The sequence below is a fragment of the Panthera uncia genome, chromosome D4 (assembly GCF_023721935.1).
Source record: "Panthera uncia isolate 11264 chromosome D4, Puncia_PCG_1.0, whole genome shotgun sequence".
NCBI classification, from domain to species: domain Eukaryota; kingdom Metazoa; phylum Chordata; class Mammalia; order Carnivora; family Felidae; genus Panthera; species Panthera uncia.
In genome coordinates, this window is record NC_064807.1 from 57,665,674 (window position 1) to 57,688,266 (window position 22,593).

General features: G+C 40.7%; 1 protein-coding gene across 2 annotated transcripts in view; it reads left to right on the forward strand.

The window, feature by feature from the left end:
- The first annotated feature begins 330 nt into the window (after positions 1-330).
- FRMPD1 (FERM and PDZ domain containing 1) overlaps positions 331-22,593 on the forward strand; it is a 49,211-nt gene continuing 26,948 nt past the window's right edge. For both annotated transcript variants that reach the window (XM_049626700.1, XM_049626698.1), the window contains exons 1-4: positions 331-435; positions 11,387-11,544; positions 12,450-12,552; positions 15,402-15,447. In XM_049626700.1, the coding sequence (XP_049482657.1) occupies positions 335-435; positions 11,387-11,544; positions 12,450-12,552; positions 15,402-15,447 (408 nt within the window). In that variant the 5' untranslated portion in view covers positions 331-334. The remainder of the gene's footprint in view (positions 436-11,386; positions 11,545-12,449; positions 12,553-15,401; positions 15,448-22,593) is intronic.

Genomic DNA, 22,593 nt, shown 5'->3' on the forward strand with positions numbered 1-22,593 from the left:
GTAGTAAGGTGTGTCTCTCATAATGGGTCACAGTCACAGTTTGAGAAACCTTATCTATTTTATTCCCTAATCCTTCTCTTTAGTTGGTTAAGATGTAAACAGCTAATCTGTTTCCCACGACTGTGTACTCCTTAGGCAGAGGGCTGCTATAAAGTTGTCCACTCTACAGACACTGAGGACCTGTTTGTGCTAATTTCAAAGAAAAGAGAGCCCTAGTTATTTGATCAGCATGTCCTTAAATGGGCAAATACAGGAAATGTCATAGTGATTTGTCAGATGCTCTTCCAAATATTTTGGTTAGCTTCTTAAGAAAACTCTTCTTCCTTGTAGGTAAATGGAAGAGCTGGAGACCAGCTTATTGCAGACACGGAAAGCACACAGAATAGAACAAATGGTGGCAAGATGGCTACGGCGTTCCCGGGACAGCTCGGCCCGGTAAGGCTCCTGGGCCAGCAGAGATTTCTGTCTGTGAGGATCTGGCATCCCCGCGGGCAGAGCTTTCGCCAGTCTTGGCAGCACCCGGGGATCAGTCTCCAGTTTGCTTTGTTCTTACCCCATATGGTGGGGGGAAGCATAAACAGATCGCCAGTTTTGCCGGAGTGCCTTTCCGTCTGTCCCCTTCCACCTCTTCCCTTGGTGTCTCTCACCATGCACCCACAATGTACACTCACACCAAACTCATACACACATTTACAAACACTCGCACACAAATGGACTTACACACACAAACACACTTCGTACGTACTCACACTCATGTGCACATACTCTCTGGAATATACTCACCCACATACTCTTGAACAGACACTCACACATTTCTGTCTCTCTCTGTCTCACACACACCCCTTGTCTTAGTCCTCGATGCGAGGGTCAGGAGATCTGCTGTTTATACTCTTTCCCCGTCTTTGTTTCCAGCAGCTGTTCCTTCCTTGCAGTCCCTATTTCATTCTAAACAAAATAAAATGAAATCAAATACAGATCTGATTTGACTGCTACAAGAGAACTTAAAATATGTTCTGTTTCGAAGCGTTCATTTTCCATCTCAGATTTCCCATCTGGCCCTGCCACAGAGATGAAATATCATGTGTCAGGTGTTTCTGAGGCACACATTCTTCCAAAGGAACTGGAAACAGCTGTTGTGCTGCTGAGCAATAACCCTTGCTCAGAACCACACTGCCCTGTGGCCAAGGGCTCCGATCCTCACACACTGCGGTGAGATAAGGCTGGTAGAATTAGCCCCGTGTCACAGGTGAAACACCTGAGGCCCAGAGACAGACTTGTTTACGATCATCCCCACCCCGTGTTCAGAAATCTTTGATGGGTCCCTATTTCTTACAGGATATGTTTTAACATTTTTGGTTAGGCATTCAAGGCTCTCCGTGATTGACTCCTAGTACTTTACAGCTATTTGTCTTACTACTCCGTTTCATTCACATCATATTCCAGCTAAAATGAACTATTATTCATTGTTCCCCTACTATAAGCAACCCGTCTTCTCCTTTCACCCCTTAGTCCGGGGCTCCCGTGCCAGATCCCTTCCTCCCAACTTCATGCATACAGAACCCACCCACAGTTCAAGGTCTGGCTGAACCATTGGGTCTTCCATGAAATGTTCCTTAGATTTAACCGCTCCCACGGGACCCCATAGTATTTGATTGGTAGCATCGGCAGGGTGCTCCTCCTGATATGTTCAACTTATTTGAGCACATCTCTTTTTTTCCTTCTGGACAGTAGGCCCTATGAGCACAGGGAAAGTAGTGGCCTCGCCTGTTCAACCCAGCAGTGATTGAGTTCCAAGAGAGTGATTGCAAGTGGTCAAGTAGTACTTGTGATGAATGGGGAAACTGCCAGGTACATCGCTTCTTAAAGTGAGTTCTGCAAACCCTAGTCCTATGTTATGCCGCTCCACTGAAGGTTTGGAAGTGACACAGCCCATACTCTACTCCCACCCACTTCTTGCACTTTGCACAGTACATTTTTGCACATTAAAGGCTCTGAGATTCCTGCAGAGAAGAGACCTGTGTAACTTTAATTTGATGTTGCCTAAATATTTGACCTTTGGTACTCTCTAATATCCTGCTTTTCTCACAGAATGTAAATAAAAGGCGACACTGACCTGTAGGAAGTTTTTTTTATCCAATGTCTTTTCTGAGATACCTTTTACATATCACAAAACTTACCCACTAGATGTATATAGCCCAGTGATTTTTAGTATACATTTAGTATATGTACAGAATTGTGCATTCTGTGGTGCAATCACCACAATCCAATTTTAGAACGTTTTGAATACCACAGGAAGAAACCTCATACCTGTGAGCAGTCACTCCCCATTTGCCCTTCCCCCAGACCCAGGCCACCACTCCTATACTTGCTGTCTCCATGGATCTGCTTATCCAGGATATGTCACGTAAATGGAATTATATAATACGTGGTCTTTTGTGCCTGGCTTCTTTTTTTTTTTTTTTTTTCAACGTTTTTTATTTATTTTTGGGACAGAGAGAGACAGAGCATGAACAGGGGAGGGGCAGAGAGAGAGGGAGACAGAATCAGAAACAGGCTCCAGGCTCCGAGCCATCAGCCCAGAGCCCGACGCGGGGCTCAAACTCACGGACCGCGAGATCGTGACCTGGCCGAAGTCGGACGCTTAACCGACTGCGCCACCCAGGCGCCCCTGGCTTCTTTAACTTAGCATTATGTGGACAAGTTTCATCCATGTTATGGCATGTATCAGTATTTCATTTTTATTGCCAAGTAATATTCCAGTATGGAATATTTTCTTTGTCCATTCATCAGTTAATATACACTTGGGCTGTTTCCACTTTGGGGCTAGTATGAATAATGCTGCTATGAACGTGTGTGTAAAAGTTTTAGTTTGAACATATGTTTTCATTTCTCTTGGGTATATACTTGGGAGTGGTATAGATGAGTCACGTGGTAACTTAGTATTTAACCTTTGGAGGAACTGGCAGACTGTTTCCAAAGTGGCTATACCATTTTACATTTCCACCAGCAGTGTATGAGGGTGCCAGTGTCTCCACGTCCTCGCCAACACTTGTTAATATCTTTTCCTTTTCTATTGTGGCCATCCTAGAATGGGTGAAGTGGTATCTCATTGTAGTTTAAAAACATTTTTTTTAATGTTTATTTATTTTTTATAGAGAGAGGGAGAACGTGAGCGGGGGAGGGGCAGAGAGGGAGAGGGAGACACAGAATCCGAAGCAGGCTCCAGGCTCTGAGCTGTCTACACAGAGCCTGAGATGGGGCTTGAACTCATGAACTGTGAGATCATGAACTGAGCCAAAGTCAGATGCTCAACCACCCAGGCGCCCCTGAGCAAGATTTAAAGAAACATGAAGAGCTTAATGTAACTTGGAGCCTTCTTGGTGCTGGGTTTTATCCTCAGGGCTTAAAAAGATTCCTTTCAACTTACCTTGAATCTTTTTTTTTAATGTTTATTTATTTTTGAGGGCGAAAGAGAGCGGGAGAGGGGCAGAGACAGGGACAGAAGATCTAAAGCAGGCTCTGTGCTGACAGCGCTGACAGTGGAGAGGCGGACGCGGGGTTCAGACCCACAAACCATGACATCATGACCTGAGAGGAAGTCAGACGCTTAACCAACTGAGCCACCCAGGTGCCCCTCAACTCAACTTGAATCTTAATGCTAATGAACACACACATACATCTTGTAGACACATGCACACATACACACACGCACACACAGGCACACATGTACTCACATACTTGTGTGCACGTATACACGTATTGTGACATCTTTGTGTCAGAAGCCCTTCCTGTTGGTTTTACATGTTTTCCAAATTTCCCTGTTCATTGCAACCATACAACTATTTCCTAATTATAGGGATGGCCGTACTTGGCCTTTCTCATATTCCTAGTGATGTAGAAAGACCATTCCAGACAACCAGTTTTTGGGGTTTTTTTTTTTTGACAACCAGTTTTTTATAGCTTCTTGACCCTCGGCAAAAGTGGGGAGGTCTGAGAACAGGCTGGAAGGTTCCTGCACTGCATCTTCAGAGTTGTCATTATCTTCTGAATCTCCTTTTTAACGTAATAATGGAATAACTACTTCTCTCAACTGTAGGCCTTCACCCTATAGCACTATACTCCCAGTGTCTACATTGCATGGTCCCTAGAAACTGCTGTAAGTATAGTCCTATGATTACACTACACGCTACATTTCTCTCTGGTACAGACTGCTCCCTCTATTTCAGCTTTCTTTGAATACACTTTAGATTAAAAATCCACCTTATAACAGACTTTAGCTTTTAAAATCATTCAAGCTGAACACATAATGCAGTGTTTAAACATAGATTCAAAATAGTTTCTCCACATCCTGCTGGACTCAAAGGTGAATTCTTTGTTGTTACAGCATAGAAGTAAAATATATTTTCTGATGTAACAGAGAGCAGATAAAAAGCCAGAGAATATCAGAAGCATAATCTATTTCCATGTGGTATTTTTTCCTTTTCAGCATTGATCAATTCAGTATGAACTAATGACCCATAAAATGTAGAATTTGTCTACTCTAGACTACTTTCATGATAAATGTAACATGTTTTTTTTTTTCCTAGTCCTACCGTAGGCCAAATCCAGCTATCTGGCAGGAATTCCATTGTGGAGCCACAGGTCTTATGCTGTTCCAGTGTAAAATCGTAGAAATGATCTCAGATTTATGGTTCGAAGCCATTACAGAGGAACCAGACATACGTTTTTGAATTATCAGTGCTCAGTTTGATATTTATAAGATGCTTCAGAGGAGGAAATTTTGCTGCAGAGATCATTTCCTTCGTCTCCCTGTCAAATATTAAACATTCTTTGTGAGATGAGGCCATGGTTTGGTCATGTTCTCAAGCAATCCCTTTCCAAACAAAAGCTGAAATGTGGCCTGTGGGGGAAAATGTCAAATCCAGACTTTGGGCCAAAGCCACTGACACTGTGCAGGGATAAGTCAACACAGTGGGGCCTTGTTTGTCTACCATTGTAGAAGAACGTACCCTTCCAAATGGAAAAATCAGATAACTGAAGACTACGTATTTGAAAAGCATAAGTTGGATTCTATTTTAACCATGTGGTAAGGTTTATTTTATCTTTTATTCTCCATATGTCAATTAGCCTTACTATATGCCTAGCATTGAGTTTCATACATGGGTCGAAAAAGACATGTTTTTTGCCACAAAAATCATAGTCTAGAGAGGACAAGAGCCTTCACGTCATTGCAAATATGTATATTTCAAAAAAAAAAAAAGGAGTACATGTTCTGTGGGTGTGTTCAACAGAAGGAGATATTTATGCCAAAATCAGAAGATAGAGTAGGGGTTGAACTTCTTTGGTAAATTTCTGGAGAGCGTATGCTCTCAGGGGTTATCGGGGGTGAGTGAGGGAGGATTCTAGGTAAAGGGAAGAACTTGTGTAAAAGCCAGTTAATTTGAAGAACTCCAAGGAGAGTAGTTTGGCTAGAACAAAAATATCAAGAGAATGAAAGTCTTGGTTGTAGACACTAGAGGGGTGGGCAGGAGCTGTATTAAACCACTTCAAGGATTTCGGATTGATCCATTCAGTCAGGGGAGACATCCGAGCAGGGTTGTATTTATAAAATCAGTCTGGGTACTGGATGGAGAGTCATTCAGGAGAGACAAAAGTGAAAAGTAGAGAGACCAGTTTGGAGACTCTTGGAGAAATCTGTCTGCAGGAGAGGTAATGGGGGCCTAAAATGGAATGCTGGTTGTGGAGTTAGAAATGGATGTCTTTTGAGATCTTTAGGTGTTGTGACCGATCAGATAATAGGAATGAGAGCAGGGTAAAGTCAAGGATGCTTCCCAGGAGTCCTCATGATACCATTTATTGAGCTCTGGGACATGGAGAAGATGAGTCCTAATTAATCATAGGGCAGAGCTGTATATCCAATTAAGCAAACAAAGGAAAATGACAAATATTGAACTCTGTTACTTACATTCAAGTGGTCTGCTGTTTATTAATGGTTATACGTACATTTTCACCTTTTGCCAGTCATTTGAGTTACTGTTTTGTATCCTGCTTTCTGTGTACGATATTTTGCTCATGTATTTACCCAATAAGTAAATTTTGCTGCAGAAAAATGATCTGCACTCAGCACTGTGAGAAATACAGAGGTGGGTAAAAAGTGGTTCCTACGTTCAGAGAATTTACAGACTATTTGGGGTAATAATATAAGGAATCAGATAGCTATCAATGCAACTTGAGGTGCCATAAGAGAGGGCCAGAGTTTTGAGATGAGAGAATTTATGTCTAGAATAATCTGAGTTCTCCCTTAGGAAGGGGGTCTGAACTACAGTTTAGAGGATGCTCTGAAAGGGTATTTTCTAAGCTGTGTTTCCATGTGTGTCTAAAGTTCTTAGGCTTGTGATACTTAGGCTTGTCTTGGAGTAATTCTTCACTGTGCTCAGTTTATCTATCTTCTGTTGATTTAGTTTGAGTTTTTCCACTCTTCTAAATGAAGCTGTGATAAATATTTTTGAATATTTAAGAGGCTGGGTGTTTTGAGCTCATACTCTATTCTGGGACTTTACCAGGCCTGGGGAACACAGAGATAAATACCCTTGTCTTTTAGGAACTCATAGTCTAGTACAAATAATATTTTATTTTTTGTTTGGGGTGATTACTTTGAGGAATGGCAGTCAGAATGGTAACAGAAGGTCAAAGAAAATGATCAGATTTTAAATTCATATTACAGTGTCCCTGATTACTTTCTAGAGAAATTGAATATCCAATTTATATGGTCAGCCTTAAATCCCGGGGGTTTATTATTTTTATTTACATTTGGTTCTTTACTTGACATGTAATAGTACTCTGTAGCCCTTTTGACTGTACTTCTTTAATTAATAAATTACATTCTCTATGTTATTTACCAATTTTATTTCTTCATGTACAAGTTGTCGATGTACTTAGTTTTAGCATGTGAAGTCTGGGTATTTACTGCATGTGTTTATGCCCATTCTTCATATGTTTGTATTGCAGCCTTCCCCCACCCCCGCCCAGAATTTTATTTTTTTTTTAAGCTGATTCGCCTTATTTTCAACAGCTTTATTGAGATATAATTTGTGTACTCTACAATCCACCCACTTAAAGCATACAACTCATTGGTTTTTAATACATCCACAGAAATGTACAACCGTCACCGCAATCCATTTGGGAAGATTTTTATCACCCGAAAAAGAAACTCCATACATATTAGTAGTTGCTTCCCATTTCCTTCCAGAATTCTCCTGCTTTCAGCCCTAGACAACTACTACTTTGTCTCTAAAGATTTGCCTATTCTGAATATATCATGTGAGTGGAGTCACGTGGTATGTGTTTATTTTTGTGGCTGGCTCCTTTGACTTAGCATAATGTGTTCAAAGTACATCCATATTTCAGCATGTATTCATATTTTGTTGCTAAATAATATTGTGCTGTGGAATATTTTCTTTGTTATTTCATCAGGTGATGTACATTTGGACTGTTTCCACTTTGGGGCTATTAGGAATATTGTTGCTATGAGTATTTGTATGCGAGTTCGTACAGACATATGTTTTCATTTCTCTTGGGGTTATATGTAGGAGTGGCCTTGGTGGGTCTTATGATGTTCAATGTTTAGTCTTTTGAGGAACTTCCAGATGATATCAAGGCTCCATTTTCTCCACATCTTTGTCAACACTTGACCTGTCTTTTTGGTTATGGCCATCCTAGTGGGTATAAAAAGTGGTATCTCCTTGAGGTTTTGATTTGCATTTCCATAATGGCTAATGATGTTAAACATCTTTTCACATACTTACCCATTGTTGGTATATCTTTGGAGAATGTCCATGTAAATTGTTCATCCACTTTTCATTATTTTTCTTTTTTGTTTGCGTTTATAAGAATTCTTTATTCTAGCTGCAAGGTTCTTATCAAATATATGATTTGCAAATCTTTTCTCCCACAGTGTGGGTTTTTTCACTTTCTTAATTGGGCCCTTTGAAACACAAAAGTTTTTAATTTTGATGAAGTTCAGTTTATCTGCATATTCATTGTCCCTTATGCTTTTGGTATCCTATCCAGGTCACAAAGATTTACTCCTATATTTTCTCCTAAGAGTGACACAGTTTTAGCTCTTATACTTAGGTCTTATGATCCAGTGTGAGTCAATTTTTGTTTATATGAGGGAGAAATTACAAGCTTTTATGGCTTAAAGTTTTCCTTGTGTTTTCCTATTTTGTTATCCAATTTTTAAAATTTATTTGTGGGACGCCTGGGTGGCTCAGTCGGTTAAGCGTCCGACTTCGGCTCAGGTCACGATCTCACGGTCCGTGAGTTCGAGCCCCGCGTCAGGCTCTGGGCAGATGGCTCAGAGCCTGGAGCCTGTTTCCGATTCTGTGTCTCCCTTTCTCTCTGCCCCTCCCCCGTTCATGCTCTGTCTCTCTCTGTCTCAAAAATAAATAAACGTTAAAAAAAAATAATAAAAAATAAAATAAAAAAATAAAATTTATTTGTATTTATGTGTGACTGAGGGCCTGAATATTGCATTTGATTTAAATATAAAGACTGGCAATTCAGTTATTGGAAAATTTTAAGTATGTTTGGACTGATATGCTCTCTAAATATGAAATACACACTGGATTTCGAAGACTTAATCTGAAAAAGAATGTAAAATATCTCATCGATTTTATTGTTGTTGGTTACATGTTGGAAGTGATAGTATTTCGGATATATTGGGTTAAATAAAAAATATGTCAAACTTCGTTTTACCTGTTTTTTTCCACCATTTCTCATGAGGCTGTTAGAAACCTTACGTTTTACATATGTGACTTGCATTATATCCCACTTGGCCAGCACTGTACTGGGAGCTATACTACAGAGCCTTTGAAGAAGGGGGCCCCGATTTGGAACCCCCTTCCCAGTTGTGTGATTTTAAGTAAAAGTCTCTCAAAGGAAGATTCAGTCTCCTTATCCATAAAATAGGGATGATAATTACACCCACCACACAGGTTTGTTGGGAAGGTTAGGTGAGTGAGCTATTAAAATGTTGGGTCACTCCCGGGTACTTGCTTAATAAATATTATTAATGATTATCACCATTGCTGTTACTGCTACTTGTACCATCACCAATTTATCAAGTTTTTTTTTTAATTCTGGAAGAATTTTTGACTGATATATTAAATCTATATTTTTGTTTAGAACTTAATATTTTTATTTTTTGTTAAAATTTTTTTAATGTTTATTTTTGAGAGAGAGACAGAGCATGAGTGGGGGAGGGGCAGAGAGAGAGGGAGACACAGAACCCGAAGCAGGCTCCAGGCTCTGAGCTGTCAGCACAGAGCCTGCCCTACACGGAGCTCAAACCCACAAACTATGAGATCATGACCTGAGCTGAAGTCAGACGCTTAACTGATAGAGCCTTACAGGAGCCCCAGTATTTTTATTTTTTAATATTTAGTCTTCCCAACCAGGAATCCAGCATAACTTTAACCCAATCCTTGTGTCTTCCTTCAATACGTCAGCTAATTAAGAATACCTAGCACCTAGGGGCACCTGGCTGGCTCAACTGGTGGAGCGTGCAACTCTTGATCTTGGGGTTGTGGGCTTGAGCCCCACGTTGGGTCATAGAAATTACTTAGAAATAAAATCTTTTTAAAAAAAAGAATGCCTAACACCTAATATACATCCAGCTAATCTGTTTTAATGAGTTATTGAGTGCTTTTTGAGGCTGTGTTTTTTATCCTGCAACTCCACTCACCTTACTTTTTTAGCACCAGCAGTTCTCTTTGTTGATCATTTTGTAGGTATCATCATCTGTTTAAAAACAAGTGGTGCCTTCCATTTCCTGTGCTTATTACGCTTCTAACTGTTTTTCCTTCTCTGATAATGATCACACGCATTTTTCCCCCCGCAGCATTTAATGGGAGTAGTGTCTAGGGTATCCTTCCTGTTGCTTTTTTAAAAGCACGTAAATGTTGATTTTTGGCTCTCAGTATAGTATATTATTATTTGGAAAGGCCCTTTCATAGCTTTAAAGGTTTTTTTTTTTTTTTAATCGGGAATAACTATGGGCTTTATTCACTATACATTTATTCACTATACATTTCCAGTTTTCTGTTTCTTCCCTGTCATTAGGTCTGTCTGCTGGCACTTCTCAGTGTTACCCATGTGCTTGCCTAGAAGAAATCCCCTTTTTGCTTCTAAGCTGTGGGGGGTCAGGTCATCATCTGTTCAGACAGCCTGAATCAGCTCAAAGCTGGGGTCTGAGGAGCTCCTTGGTGGATAATGTGCATGAGGCTTTGTACTTGGGGTTGTCACATGGATTTTGGTACCCTGAAGCCATTTTGTTATATTTCCTGATCCTTGTTGAAGTTTGAGATCATTATAAATGACAGGTGATTTTCAGATAAGCGACGTCCTGTTGTATTAGACAAAGTTTCTGACAGTGTTTGGTAAATGGAGGAGAATAAATGATAGGGCTTAGCTGCAGAGCCCTGGGGGGACTGTTACTCCTCCACATTTCTGTTGTTTATTAATAATAATAAGCACCTCATCCCGTCACCATTTGACCTTCCTCAGAACGGACCACTGACTCTCAAAGGGGAAAAAATCATTTGCCCCAGACATAGGAGAAATAGCTTGTGACTTGGTTTGTGGTTTTGAGAGAGACAAAGCACAGCTTTCAACTCACCTGCTTTTAGACGTATAGAAAACATACATGTTTTTAAAGATTACTGTAGAGGGAGTCTGGAGACCAGCTGGCATTTCCTACTGGAATCCTCACAGTTTACAAATTTGAAAGGGAAGTGAAATTCATCTTAAAGCGACAAAGGAAACAAAATCACCAAAGAAACAATCCATCCATGCAGTTAGTCAGCATCAGACATCCAGACTGAACGGCTCCTCGATCTTGTTCACGGTCGCTGTTTTTCCTCTTCTGTACCTCTGCTGAAGTACTGCCTCCTTCCTGGAATGCCTGTCCATGCATCCAGGCATCCACCCACGCAGCAGCGGCCATTGAACATCTTCTGTGTGCTGGGATCTGGGTTGCGTACATAGACCCTCAGCATCTCTCAAGGTGCAGCTCCAATGCCCCCTCTTGTGGGTAGCGAATGCTTTCCTGATCCCCTCCTCCGCAAAGTTAAAACTGCTCTCCCCTTCTCTGAGTGCCCATAGCATGTCATGACTTCTCTTTTAGAGGCTGCTGCTGTTCCACTGGGTGTTTTTATCCCCTGGTGTTTGTGCCTGATCTCTGTCACGAGGAGAGTTGGGGTGTGCTCAGCTTTGCATCTTCCTCTTCCAGGATGCCTAGGGCTGTCCCAGTTTGTGACCACCACCTAGAATCCACCCCCTCTTTTTTTTTTTTTTTTTTTAAATTGTAAAACTCTTTCTCTTCCAGGGCTAAAGTTGCTGTAGCCGATGGGCCTCCTGGGATCTCAATCCAGACCCTCACCCCTATGAAACACACAGTAAAAATAGACAAAGACGCCCTCCTCCAGGACTATGGATTCCACATTTCCGAGAGCCTACCCCTCACAGTCGTGGCTGTCACAGCAGGTAGGGGCTGACTGGGAAACAAGAAAGGAGTTTGACTTCTGGGGGTGGGGGTGGGGGGCGGAGAAGTAGTCCTGGATCTCGTCCCATCTCTCTGTCCTAGAATATAATTTCGAAAATGCTACCCCAGGAAGTTAGAAAGGGCACATCTAATTCTGACCTAATTCTGTCTAGAGCCTTGTACCTTCCTTTGGTGTGGGGAGGGAGGAAGCCGCAAGTGCACTTGCTGATCTGAACCCCAGGCTCCTGCTGGCCTCAGCCAGGGTTTTGCCCACCCGTGGCTCCCTGGCCAGTCTCAGGGCAGTGACAGTATTTGGATCCGCTGGCTCTTCTCTCTGAAACCCTGCATGCTCCAAGCTGGGGAGAGTTTCTGGCCAGAGAGTAATAGAAATTATTGATTTGTTTTCACCTGAGTCTTTGTAAAATATAGGCTGTATCAGGGTGAAGAAGAACAGGCTGAAAATGTCTAGTGTTTGTTTTCATACATCAGCTATGTATTGATGTGAGATCTGGGTCTAGTTAAAATCTAATTTTGGTTTACGTATACACGCATATGTGCACGAGTGCACACACACACACACACACACACACATCACAGAGTTTTTTAGAGGTGAATGTAATAGATTCACTTGCCAGCCCTGTTGATTCAGGGGGTTTCTGCTAGTTTTTTTCCCAGGACAGTCTCCTAATATCCCTTGAAGGTGATGGGTGTTAGGTATATTATCTACATTTTGTAAATAGGGAAACAGACTCATGCGAGCCCAAAGCTGGCTGAGGGGTTTGGAGGCTCGGGGAATGAGCTGGTGCCCTGGGGACTGGATCAGCCTGCCATTCAGTTGTGCTGCTGTGACACCTGGGGTCTGGGCCCTCCTGGCATGAACACCAATTACTTCTTCTCTGTCCAACAGGAGGTTCTGCTCACGGCAAGCTTTTCCCTGGTGATCAGATCCTCCAAATGAACAACGAGCCTGCCGAAAGTCTTTCCTGTGAACGAGCAGCCGATATACTGAGGTACTAAATTGCCTCCATTATCCCCAGAGTTACACAGATGATCACAGAGCAAAGATGGGTGACAGGACAGGAATGACATAATTGATCTCCTCGTGGTTTTAATAGGGACCAGGCTCCTTTAAAGTGGCAGTAGCTGCCTCATTTTAGAATTCGGTTACACCGTGCTCCCCTTCATCTGCCTAGAGAAGTGACAGAGGGACACAGGGTGCTGTATTTATGACCCCCCTGCTATGCTAGACACTGTGCCAGCCACTGCAGGGAAGGTAGTTATGAATAACACGTGGACGCTACCCAGTAAGGATTTCTAGGGTTGCTGTGACATATGCCAAAAATCGAACCAAATTGACGCTAAACCTGTCAGTTCTTCTTTAATCCTTTTGATAAATATTCTTACATGCCCTTGGACACACAGCCTGGTTGGCATATATGTAGTCTCACTGACCTGGCAGCTGCCGCCTTCTCCCTGGTGGCGTTGTGACCTGCATCACTTCCTGCCTGGACCGTGATCTCTCTCAGAGCAGGTGCACGGTGACTGCTCAGTTGAACGAGCGAAGATAGTTAGCACCAATTGCTGACCCCGGTTTTAAGACAGAGGAACGTAAGTGACAGAAGAGGAGAGGGCTCACGGACATTTCATAGGCACCTACGGGCTTTGTCTTTCAAATTTTTCGACACTGTTTTGATGACTTTAATATAAATACTAGAAATGAGAAATAGAGTTCCATGAAAGCCAACTTGAAGATAGTTAGGTAATGCCTCTTTTGTGAGTGGGGTGGTTTTCATTTCCCAAGGAATATCATGTACAGCACACACTGAATAATAGGTAATAGTCAGAAAATCAGAGTAAGAGAAAATGAAAATACAGGAAGCACACAGTCTCACTGTGGAGAGACAGGCATACACAGCTTAAGATTTATAGAGAATCCATCAAAGTTGTAGAAAATAGAAGCCTTTCAACCAAGGCCAATATTGCTTCAGGATGACCAGAGAATAAATTGAGTGGGTGGGGCAGCCTCAGGAAAGGATTTGATGATTTCATTCCAGAATATGACATATGGTTATGGAAATCATGAAGTGTGCTTTCCCAGTTATTGGGTGATTTTCTCAAAGATGATCAATGCCAGCAAATTAAGTTTAGATTTTCAGTGATACTAATATTTCTGCCAGGCTAGATCAGACTGTGACTAACAAGCCAAATTATTGTCAAACTAAAGTGGTAGACTGGCATTTGGGTGATTAGGTAACATTGAACGCAGTCTGTTTACTGAGCACTTTCTCTGGGCAAAGAGCCTGGTGGGGCAAAGGGTCTGCTCCCCAGACACCTGCAGGCTGGTAGTGCGGAAGTGCCTCACGCTCACCCCTGTGAGGTTGAGGGCAGACAGTGGGTCAAGAGGAGCACAGGAAAGGGGTTGTAAAAGCTACAGATTCCTCCAACTGGGGGGGAAGTGGCGGTCTGAGAAAACAGAGGAGTCCAGAAGTAATTCAGCTGTACCTTTAATGCTGGGTAGAATTTGGCCTCGAAAGGTGGATGGAGGTGGAGGTCAATCCAGGCAAAGGAGTGATAAGCAGAAACCGCTGGGTGAGGAGTGGGGGCGGGGATGCTGAACAGGTCAGTTTGCCTAAGACACCAGATGCCTAAAGGAAGCTTTTGGGAAGCAAGGCCCACATGGTGGAGGGTCTCCAACGCTGACACAGCAAGTTCAGGTGTTTCTCGTTTCCTGGAAGGGTGAGCCCTCGAAGACCTCTCAGCAGGGAGGTTACTTGAGCCATCTGTGCTCTCTGCCATACACTGCATGTGGGGATCCCAGGACTGCTTTATTTTTTAGCTTAGTTCCCAGTGCCATTGCCACTTATAAAGGGAAAAATCCAAGCAAAACACTGGCACAACAAAACCTCTCTAATCCCTCCAAATATCTGTGAGGCCTGAATGTCCTTTTGAGAGCACTTGGACCTTGGTTCATTGTAGATTATCTCAGGAAAGGCCTGCTCTTATAGAAAATGGAAATGAGGCAATCCCCAGACACAGCTGCAGGTTGATTTTACCCATTTGAGGAAGGAACACACCAGCAGCAATTGGCCTAAATGCTCATATTGCAAGAAGTCAAATGAAATTATTTTGCAAATGGCTTCTCTATGTAGCAATGGCAAAGAAAAAGGAAAATATGGATTGATTTCCAGTTCTCTCCTCTAACACAAGATGGAAGTTAGGCCATTGTCTGGTTGACTTTTATCATTTTTGGAATCTAAGACATAATAACAAGACAGAAATGTATAGTATCTTGATATGTGATTCGGCTCATTACACTGACCTTGTGTGCCCAAGCACCACAAACTGATTGGCTTTTATCTGATTTATGTGAAATACACATTCATTCATGCATTCAATCTTAGTGAAATGTTTAGCCTAAGTTGTTTGAAAAAACAACCTGAGTTATGTGTGTTATTGCTATGTTTTCTCTTAAAAGTTTTTTTTTTGACATAAACCTAGCTAATGGTCATACCAACTATATGAGTTCCCCATCATATAGACTAAATTAAACCTAAGTGACTTAATTAAGTGGCTGTAGGTATAGACTAGATGGCAGAGGTGGAAATTTGAAGATTCCCTCAAGGTGGGAGGGGTATTCTGGGACAGCTTCAGTTCGTTTGCAGAACATTGCTTTTCTCAACATCTTTCTCAGGGTTGCTGAGCCAAAGATGCTGAGGCAAAAGAGGCTGGTTTATAATTCTGCCAATCTTTTTGACCTTGGTGTGAGCGCGTGTACACACACACATGCACACACACACACACACACACACAGCACCCAGAATGAGGAAATGTTTTATCTTTCTTTATTTTTTTTTTTCAGGGAAGCTGAAGACTCTCTTTCAATCACAGTTGGTCGCTGCACATCGGTAAATCTCTTGCTACATCACGTTAGTTTTATTCTTTTCATCCCCAAGATCCCAACCCACAATGGGATATCCTTCAGAGAATGAATAGGGAAGGCAATGGCAGAAGGGACAGTGGCCAGGCAGTGGGCAGGCAGGCACTCAACGTTGCCCGAAGACAGCCAATGCATCAGTGTTGTGGAGGAAACAGATATGGGTCCAGGTTTCCAGAACTTGTGGTCCAGCTAAGGAGACAGATCCATGATTACACAAAGTGGGATGATGATAAGTGTACCAAACGACAAGTTTCAAGATAAGTGTAGTGTGTTGCAACTTTGGGCAAGTCATTAAGTTTCAGTTGGCATTTTTGTAAAACAGTGGTGATGACAATAATTGTCTTGTTTCTCTAATGCATTGTTATGAGGACAAGTGAGGTGTTGGATATGAAAGTGTGTCATCAGCTCTGAAGCTCATCACAAGACAAGGGGTGGCATAGACAGTGGACTGGAAGGAAGTGGCAATCCTAAACACCAGAGGCCAAGGAGCCCTTTATCTGTGACAGGAAAAAGTATATAATCAAGTCATAAGAGGAAGAACTACCAAGGAGGAAAAGTTGACAGAAAACTCTCATCCAGAGTGACTTCAATATATACCTCTTAGCCTTGGCCACATAAAGACAAAAAAATAAATAGGGGCATGGGGAATTTCAATAAGCATTTAATAATCTAACCTAATTGACCACATACTATGCTATCAAAGAAACTCAATAAATTACCCAAATAACAAACTATATATCTCTTCCAAATATAATAAAATAGGAATTAATAACTATCAACAACTTAATTAAAACTATCCAGCCATTCAGAAATATGAATGCAGTCTCCCAAGTCAAGCAGAAAAGCAAAACTATACCATTCTAGACTAGTTAGGAGAAAAAAAATTTTTTTGTTTATTTATTTTTGAGAGAGAGAGAGAGAGCGAGCACGAACTGGGGAGGGATGGAGAGAGAGAGGGAGACACAGAATCCAGTGCAGCCTCCAGGCTCCAAGCTGTCAGCACAGAGCCCGACACGGGGCTCACACCCATGAATTGTGAGATCATGACCTGAGCCGAAGTTGGATGCTCAACTGTCTGAGCCACCCAGGCACCCCAGTTAGGAGAAAATTTAAAACTAGAAGTCTGCTTTTAACAATTTATGTGCAATTGAAACTATACTCAGGGTAAAATTTATGGCCTTAGGTGATTTTATGATTTAATAAGGAAATTGGTCAAGTGAAAATTCAGTGAAAGAAGTTGGAAGAAACAACTAATAAAACAAACATAAAGCAGAATAAAGAAAACAACAAAAATCTAAATGATGCTTTGGAAAACAAAAATTGTAAATTTGATAAGTAAATCCAAGAGCTAGTTTGTTAAGGGAAAAAAATAAGAAAATAGGAAAACTTTAAGGAAAAGAAATAGATGGGCCCAATGTGAAGAAAAGTAGAATATTTTGAAGAATGTAAAAAAAATTTTTTTAACATAAAAAGAGATACATACCATGTTCTTTGATGGGAAGACTATTATGAATACCTTGGTTATTCTCATATTAATGTATATTCTTTTATATATAATAAATAGTATGTATGTATGTATGTATTTATAAATTTCTTTCCAAGTTAGCATACAGTGCAATAATGATTTCAGGAGTAGAATCCAGTGATTCATCCCCTATGTATAACACCTAGTGCTCATCCCAGCAAGTGTCGTCTTTTTTTTTTTTCTTTAATTTTAATTTTTTTTTAATAATTTACATCCAAATTAGCGTATAGTGCAACAATGATTTCAGGAGTAGATTCCTTAATGCCCCTTACCCATTTAGCCCATCCCCCCTCCCACAACCCTTCCAGTAACCCTCAGTTTGTTCTCTATATTTGTGAGTCTCTTCTGTTTTGTCCCCCTCCCTGTTTTTATATTATTTTTGTTTCCCTTCCCTTATGTTCCTCTGTTTTGTCTCTTAAAGTCCTCATATGAGTGAAGTCATATGATTTTTGTCTTTCTCTGACTAATTTCACTTAGCATAATACCCTCCAGTTCCATCCACGTAGTTGCAAATGGCAAGATTTCATTCTTTTTGGTTGCCGAGTAATACTCCATTGTATATATATACCACATCTTCCTTGCCCATTCATCCATCGATGGATATTTGGGCTCTTTCCATACTTTGGCTATTGTCGATAGTGCTGCTATAAACATGGGGGTGCATGTGTCCCTTCGAAACAGCACACCTGTATCCCGTGGATAAATGCCTAGTAGTGCAATTGCTGGGCCGTAGGGTAGTTCTATTTTTAGTTTTTTGAGGAACCTCCATACTGTTTTCCAGAGTGGCTGCACCAGCTTTCATTCCCATCTCATATTAATGTATATTCTTAATGTGAATTCAAACTCCCCGTGGGACTTGTACTTGGATTTTGACAGTTTATCAAAGTGAGACACATCAAGAAGATCTTTTTATAGATGCAAGAAAAGCATTTGACAAAATATAGCATCCTTTCTTGATAAAAACCCTCAAGAAAGTAGGTACAGAAGTAACATACCTGAACGTTATAAAGTCATATATGAAAGGCCCACAGCTAATATTATCCTCAATGGGGAAAAACTGAGAACTTTTCCCCTAAGGCCAGGAACATGACAGAGAAGTCAACTCTCATCACTGTTCTTCAACATAGTACTGGAAGTCCTAACCTCAGCAATCAGACAACAAAAAGAAATAAAAGGCATCCAAATTGGCAAAGAAGAAGTCAAACTTTCACTCTTCACAGATGACATGATACTCTACATGCAAAACCCAAAAGATTCTACCAGAAACCGCTAGAACCGATACATGAATTCAGCAAAGTTGCAGAATCGGTTGCATTTCCATACTGAAGTAGCAGAAAGAGAAATCAAGGAATCAATTCCATTTACAATTGCACTAAAAACCGTAAAATACCTAGGAATAAACCTATTCAAAGAGGTAAAATATCTATACACTGAAAACTATAGAAAGTTTATGAAATAAACTGAAGAAGACACAAAGAAAAACATTTCCATGCTCATGGATTGGAAGAACAAATATTGTTAAAATGTCGATACTACCCAAAGTAATTTACACATTCAATGCAATTCCTATCAAAATAACACCAGCATTCTTCACAGAGCTAGAACAAACAATCCCAAAATTTGTATGGAACCAGAAAAGACCCCAAATAGCCAATGCAATCTTGGAAAAGAAAACCAAAGCAGGAGGCATCACAATTCTGGACTTTAAGCTGTATTACAAAGCTGTAATCATCAAGACAGTATGGTACAGGGACAAAAACAAACACATAGATTAATGGAACAGAATAAAGAACCCAGAAATGGACTTATAAATGTATGGCACATTTTTGACAAAGCAGGAAAGAGTACCCAATGGAAAAAAAGACAATCTCTTTAACAAATGGTGCTGGGAAAACTGGACAGCAACATGCAGAAGAATGAAACTTGACCACTTTCTTACACCATACAGAAAAATAAATTCAAAATGAATGAAAGACCTAGATGTGAGATAGGAAACCATCAAAATCCTGGGGGAGAACACAGGCAGCAACCTCTTTGACCTCAGTAGTAACAATTTCTTACTAGACACGTCTCCAGAGGCAAGGGAAACAAAACCAAAAATGAACTGTTGGTATCTCATCAAGATAAAAACCTTCTTCACAATGAAGAAAACAATCAGTAAAACTAAAAGGCAACTGACAGAATGGGAAAATATATTTGCAAATGACATATCAGATAAAGAGTATCCAAAATCTATAAAGAACTTATTAAACTCAACATCCAGAAAACAATCCAGTGAAGAAATGGACAGAAGACATGAAAAGACACTTTTCCAAAGAAGACATCCAGATGGCTAACAGACACATGAAAAGATGCTCAACATCACCCATCGTCAGAGAAATACAGATCAAAACCACAACGAGATACTACCTCACACCTGTCAGAATGGTGAAAATTAACAACTCAGGAAACAATAGATGTTGGCGAGGATGCAGAGAAAGGGGAACCCTTTTGTACTGTTGGTGGGAATGTGAACTCGTGCAGCCACTCTGGAGACAGTGTGGAGGTTCCTCAAAAAGTTCAAAATAAAACTACCCTATGACCCAGCACTTGCACTACTAGCTATTTTTCCAAAGGATACAAAAATGCTGATTCGAAGGGACACATGCACCCCAGTGTTCATAGCAGCAGTATCAACAATAGCCAAATTATGGAAAGAACCCAAATATCCATTGACTAATGAATGGATAAAGAAGATGTGGTATAGGGGGCACCTGGATGACTCAGTTGGTTAAGCATCCGACTCTTGATTTCAGCTCAGGTCATGACCTCACAGTTCATGAGTTTGAGCCCTGTGTCTGGCTCCATGCTGTCAGCATGGACCCTGCTTTGGATCCTCCCTCTCCCTCTCCCTCTCTCTCTCACAAAATAAATAAATTAACTTAAGGGGCACCTGGGTGGCTCAGTTGGTTGAGCATCTGACTTTGGCTCAGGTCATGATCTTACTAGTTCATGAGTTTGAGCCTGCATCAGGCTCTGTGCTGACAGCTTGGAGCCTGTTTCAGATTCTGTGTTTCCCTCTCTCTCTGCCCCTCCCCTGCTCACACTCTGTCTGTCTCTCTCTCAAAAATGAATAAACATTAAATAAATAAATAAACTTAAAAAGATGTGTGTGTGACTGTGTGTGTGTATACACACACACACTCATACATACACACAATGGAATACCACTCAGCAATCAAAAAGAATGAAATATTTCCATTTGCAACAACATGGATAGAACTAGAGTGTATTTATGCTAAGCAAAATAAGTCCATCAGAGAAAGACAAGTATCATATGATTTCACTCATGTGGAATTTAAGATGAACACAGGGGAAGAGAAGGAAAAATAAGATAAAAACAGAGAGGGAGGCAAACCATAAAAGACTCTTAAATTACAGAGAACAAACTGAAGGCTGCTGGAGGGGAATGAGGGGGGGGGGTGAGCTAAATGAGTGATGGGTATTAAGGAGGGCACTTATTGGGATGAGCCCGGGGTGTTATATGTAAGTGATGAATCACTGGGTTCTACTCTTGAAACTAATACTACACTGTATGCTAACTAATCTGAATCTAAATAAATAAATATCTTTAAAAAAAAAGTAATGAGGATGGCCTTGATGTACCAGATTTTAAAACTAATAAAGCTAAAATAATTAAACAAGATATTGATAAAATGTTGAACATGTCAGTGTAATCCAATAGAAAGTCCTAGAATAGGTATTGATATAAGAATTTAGTATGTGGTAAATATGGCATCCCAAATCAGTGGGAGAAAAGATGATCATTCATGAAATCAAGCTAAGACGTTTCCTTAAGCATTTGAAAAAAATAAAGTCTCATGTCACATCATTTGATGTAATAATAATTAAATATAAAAACACAGAAATGTAGACAATATGGTTGGGTGTCTATCTGGTCGTAGGTTGTGGAAAGAATTCCTAAGTATATGGGGAGTGGGAGGAAGCACAATGGAACAAGCAGCTATTTGATTATGTGAAAAAAATTAAATTTCTATGACCCCAAAACTTCACAACACAAACCAAAGAAATTGTGGTCTTTTCTCATTTTTGACAAGTATTGTCTTTTGTTTTTATTTCTTGGAAATAGAATAGGGAAAAAGCAACCTATATAGGATTAAGATGTTTGCCATAAATATGACAGACCAAGTGCTTTTGTGAACAAATAAATGGAGATTCTTCTAAGAATTTGTCTATGAAATAATGTGAAACCAATGTATTAAAAAAAGTACACTGAAAGCTAATCAGTATAAATGGTTGTACAGGTGTTAAGAGATTCTTTTTATTTAGCTGATTAGCATCTCAGTGGAGAACATCTTAAACTTAATTAGATGGTTTTTTTTTCCTGCTGTTTTCAAGAAATGAAAGCAAAAGATAACACTTGTTAAGTCAATAAGAAGGAAATAGAGGGGTGCCTGGGTGGCTCAGTCCCTTAAGCATCTGACTTTGGCTCAGGTCCTGATTTCACGTTTGTGAGTTCAAGCCCCACATTGGGCTCTATGCTGACAGCTCAGAGTGTGGAGCCTGCTTCAGATTGTGTCTCCCTCTTTCTCTGCCCCTCCTTGTCCCCCACTTCTTGAAAATAAATAAAACGTTAAAAAATTAAAAAAGAAATAGAAGGAAATAGATTATAGTTGCATCCTCTTAAAAATGGAGTATAGGGAGAGGAAAATTAATGTGTTACAGTACCACTCCTGAGATTCCCACGAGGTTCCCAAGAAGAGGAGGATGTGAATGTTGTGCTTCACAGGTCCTGCAGGAAAAGCTGACATTGGCCCATACCCTGAGAAATGCCCTGAGTATTATCTAGCCCATTCAGGCCTCTTGCCAGGAGTTATATGATCATAAGACAAATGATCATATGTGTCTTACTTCAGCAAGGATGCTCATCTTTGCCATAGCAGATTCTTAGAGTTCTCAAATGACTTGAAATTGATTAGGAATGATAAAATCCAAAGTTGGGGCATGCCTGGCTGGCTTAGTTGGTGGAACATGTGACCCTTGATCTTGGATTGTGAGTTTGAGCCCCACATTGTGTGTAGAGATTACTTAAAAAATCTTTAAAAGAATAAATAAAATTCAAAGTTGGAATATTAATTACTTCTTCTCTAAAACATAGAATTTTGGGGGAGGGGTGCCTGGGTGAGTTAGTCAGTCGACTGTCCGACTCTTGATTTTGGTTCTGGTCATGATCTTACAGTTTTTGAGTTTGAGCCCTGAGTCAGGCTCAGTCCTGATGGTATGGAGCCTGGTTGGAATTCTCTCTCTCCCTTTTTTGCGACAGAGTGTGTATCCTTTCTCAAGGCAGCTAGTTTCATGGTTGAGTGGTTCTGAATGTGAGAGAGTCCCTTCTTCCCTGTGACTGCCCCCAACTAGTGGTAGTCAGGGCACATCTACTTTGTAAGAAATAAATTGGTGAAGATTTGGAATTGTGGCCTTCTCTTATCCAGGCTAAACACTGTTCCGTCAACTCTTCATCGTAAGATGCTTCTCTGAATTCTCACTTTTCTGATAGCTTTCTGCACAGATTCCAATTTTTATGGTGGTCTT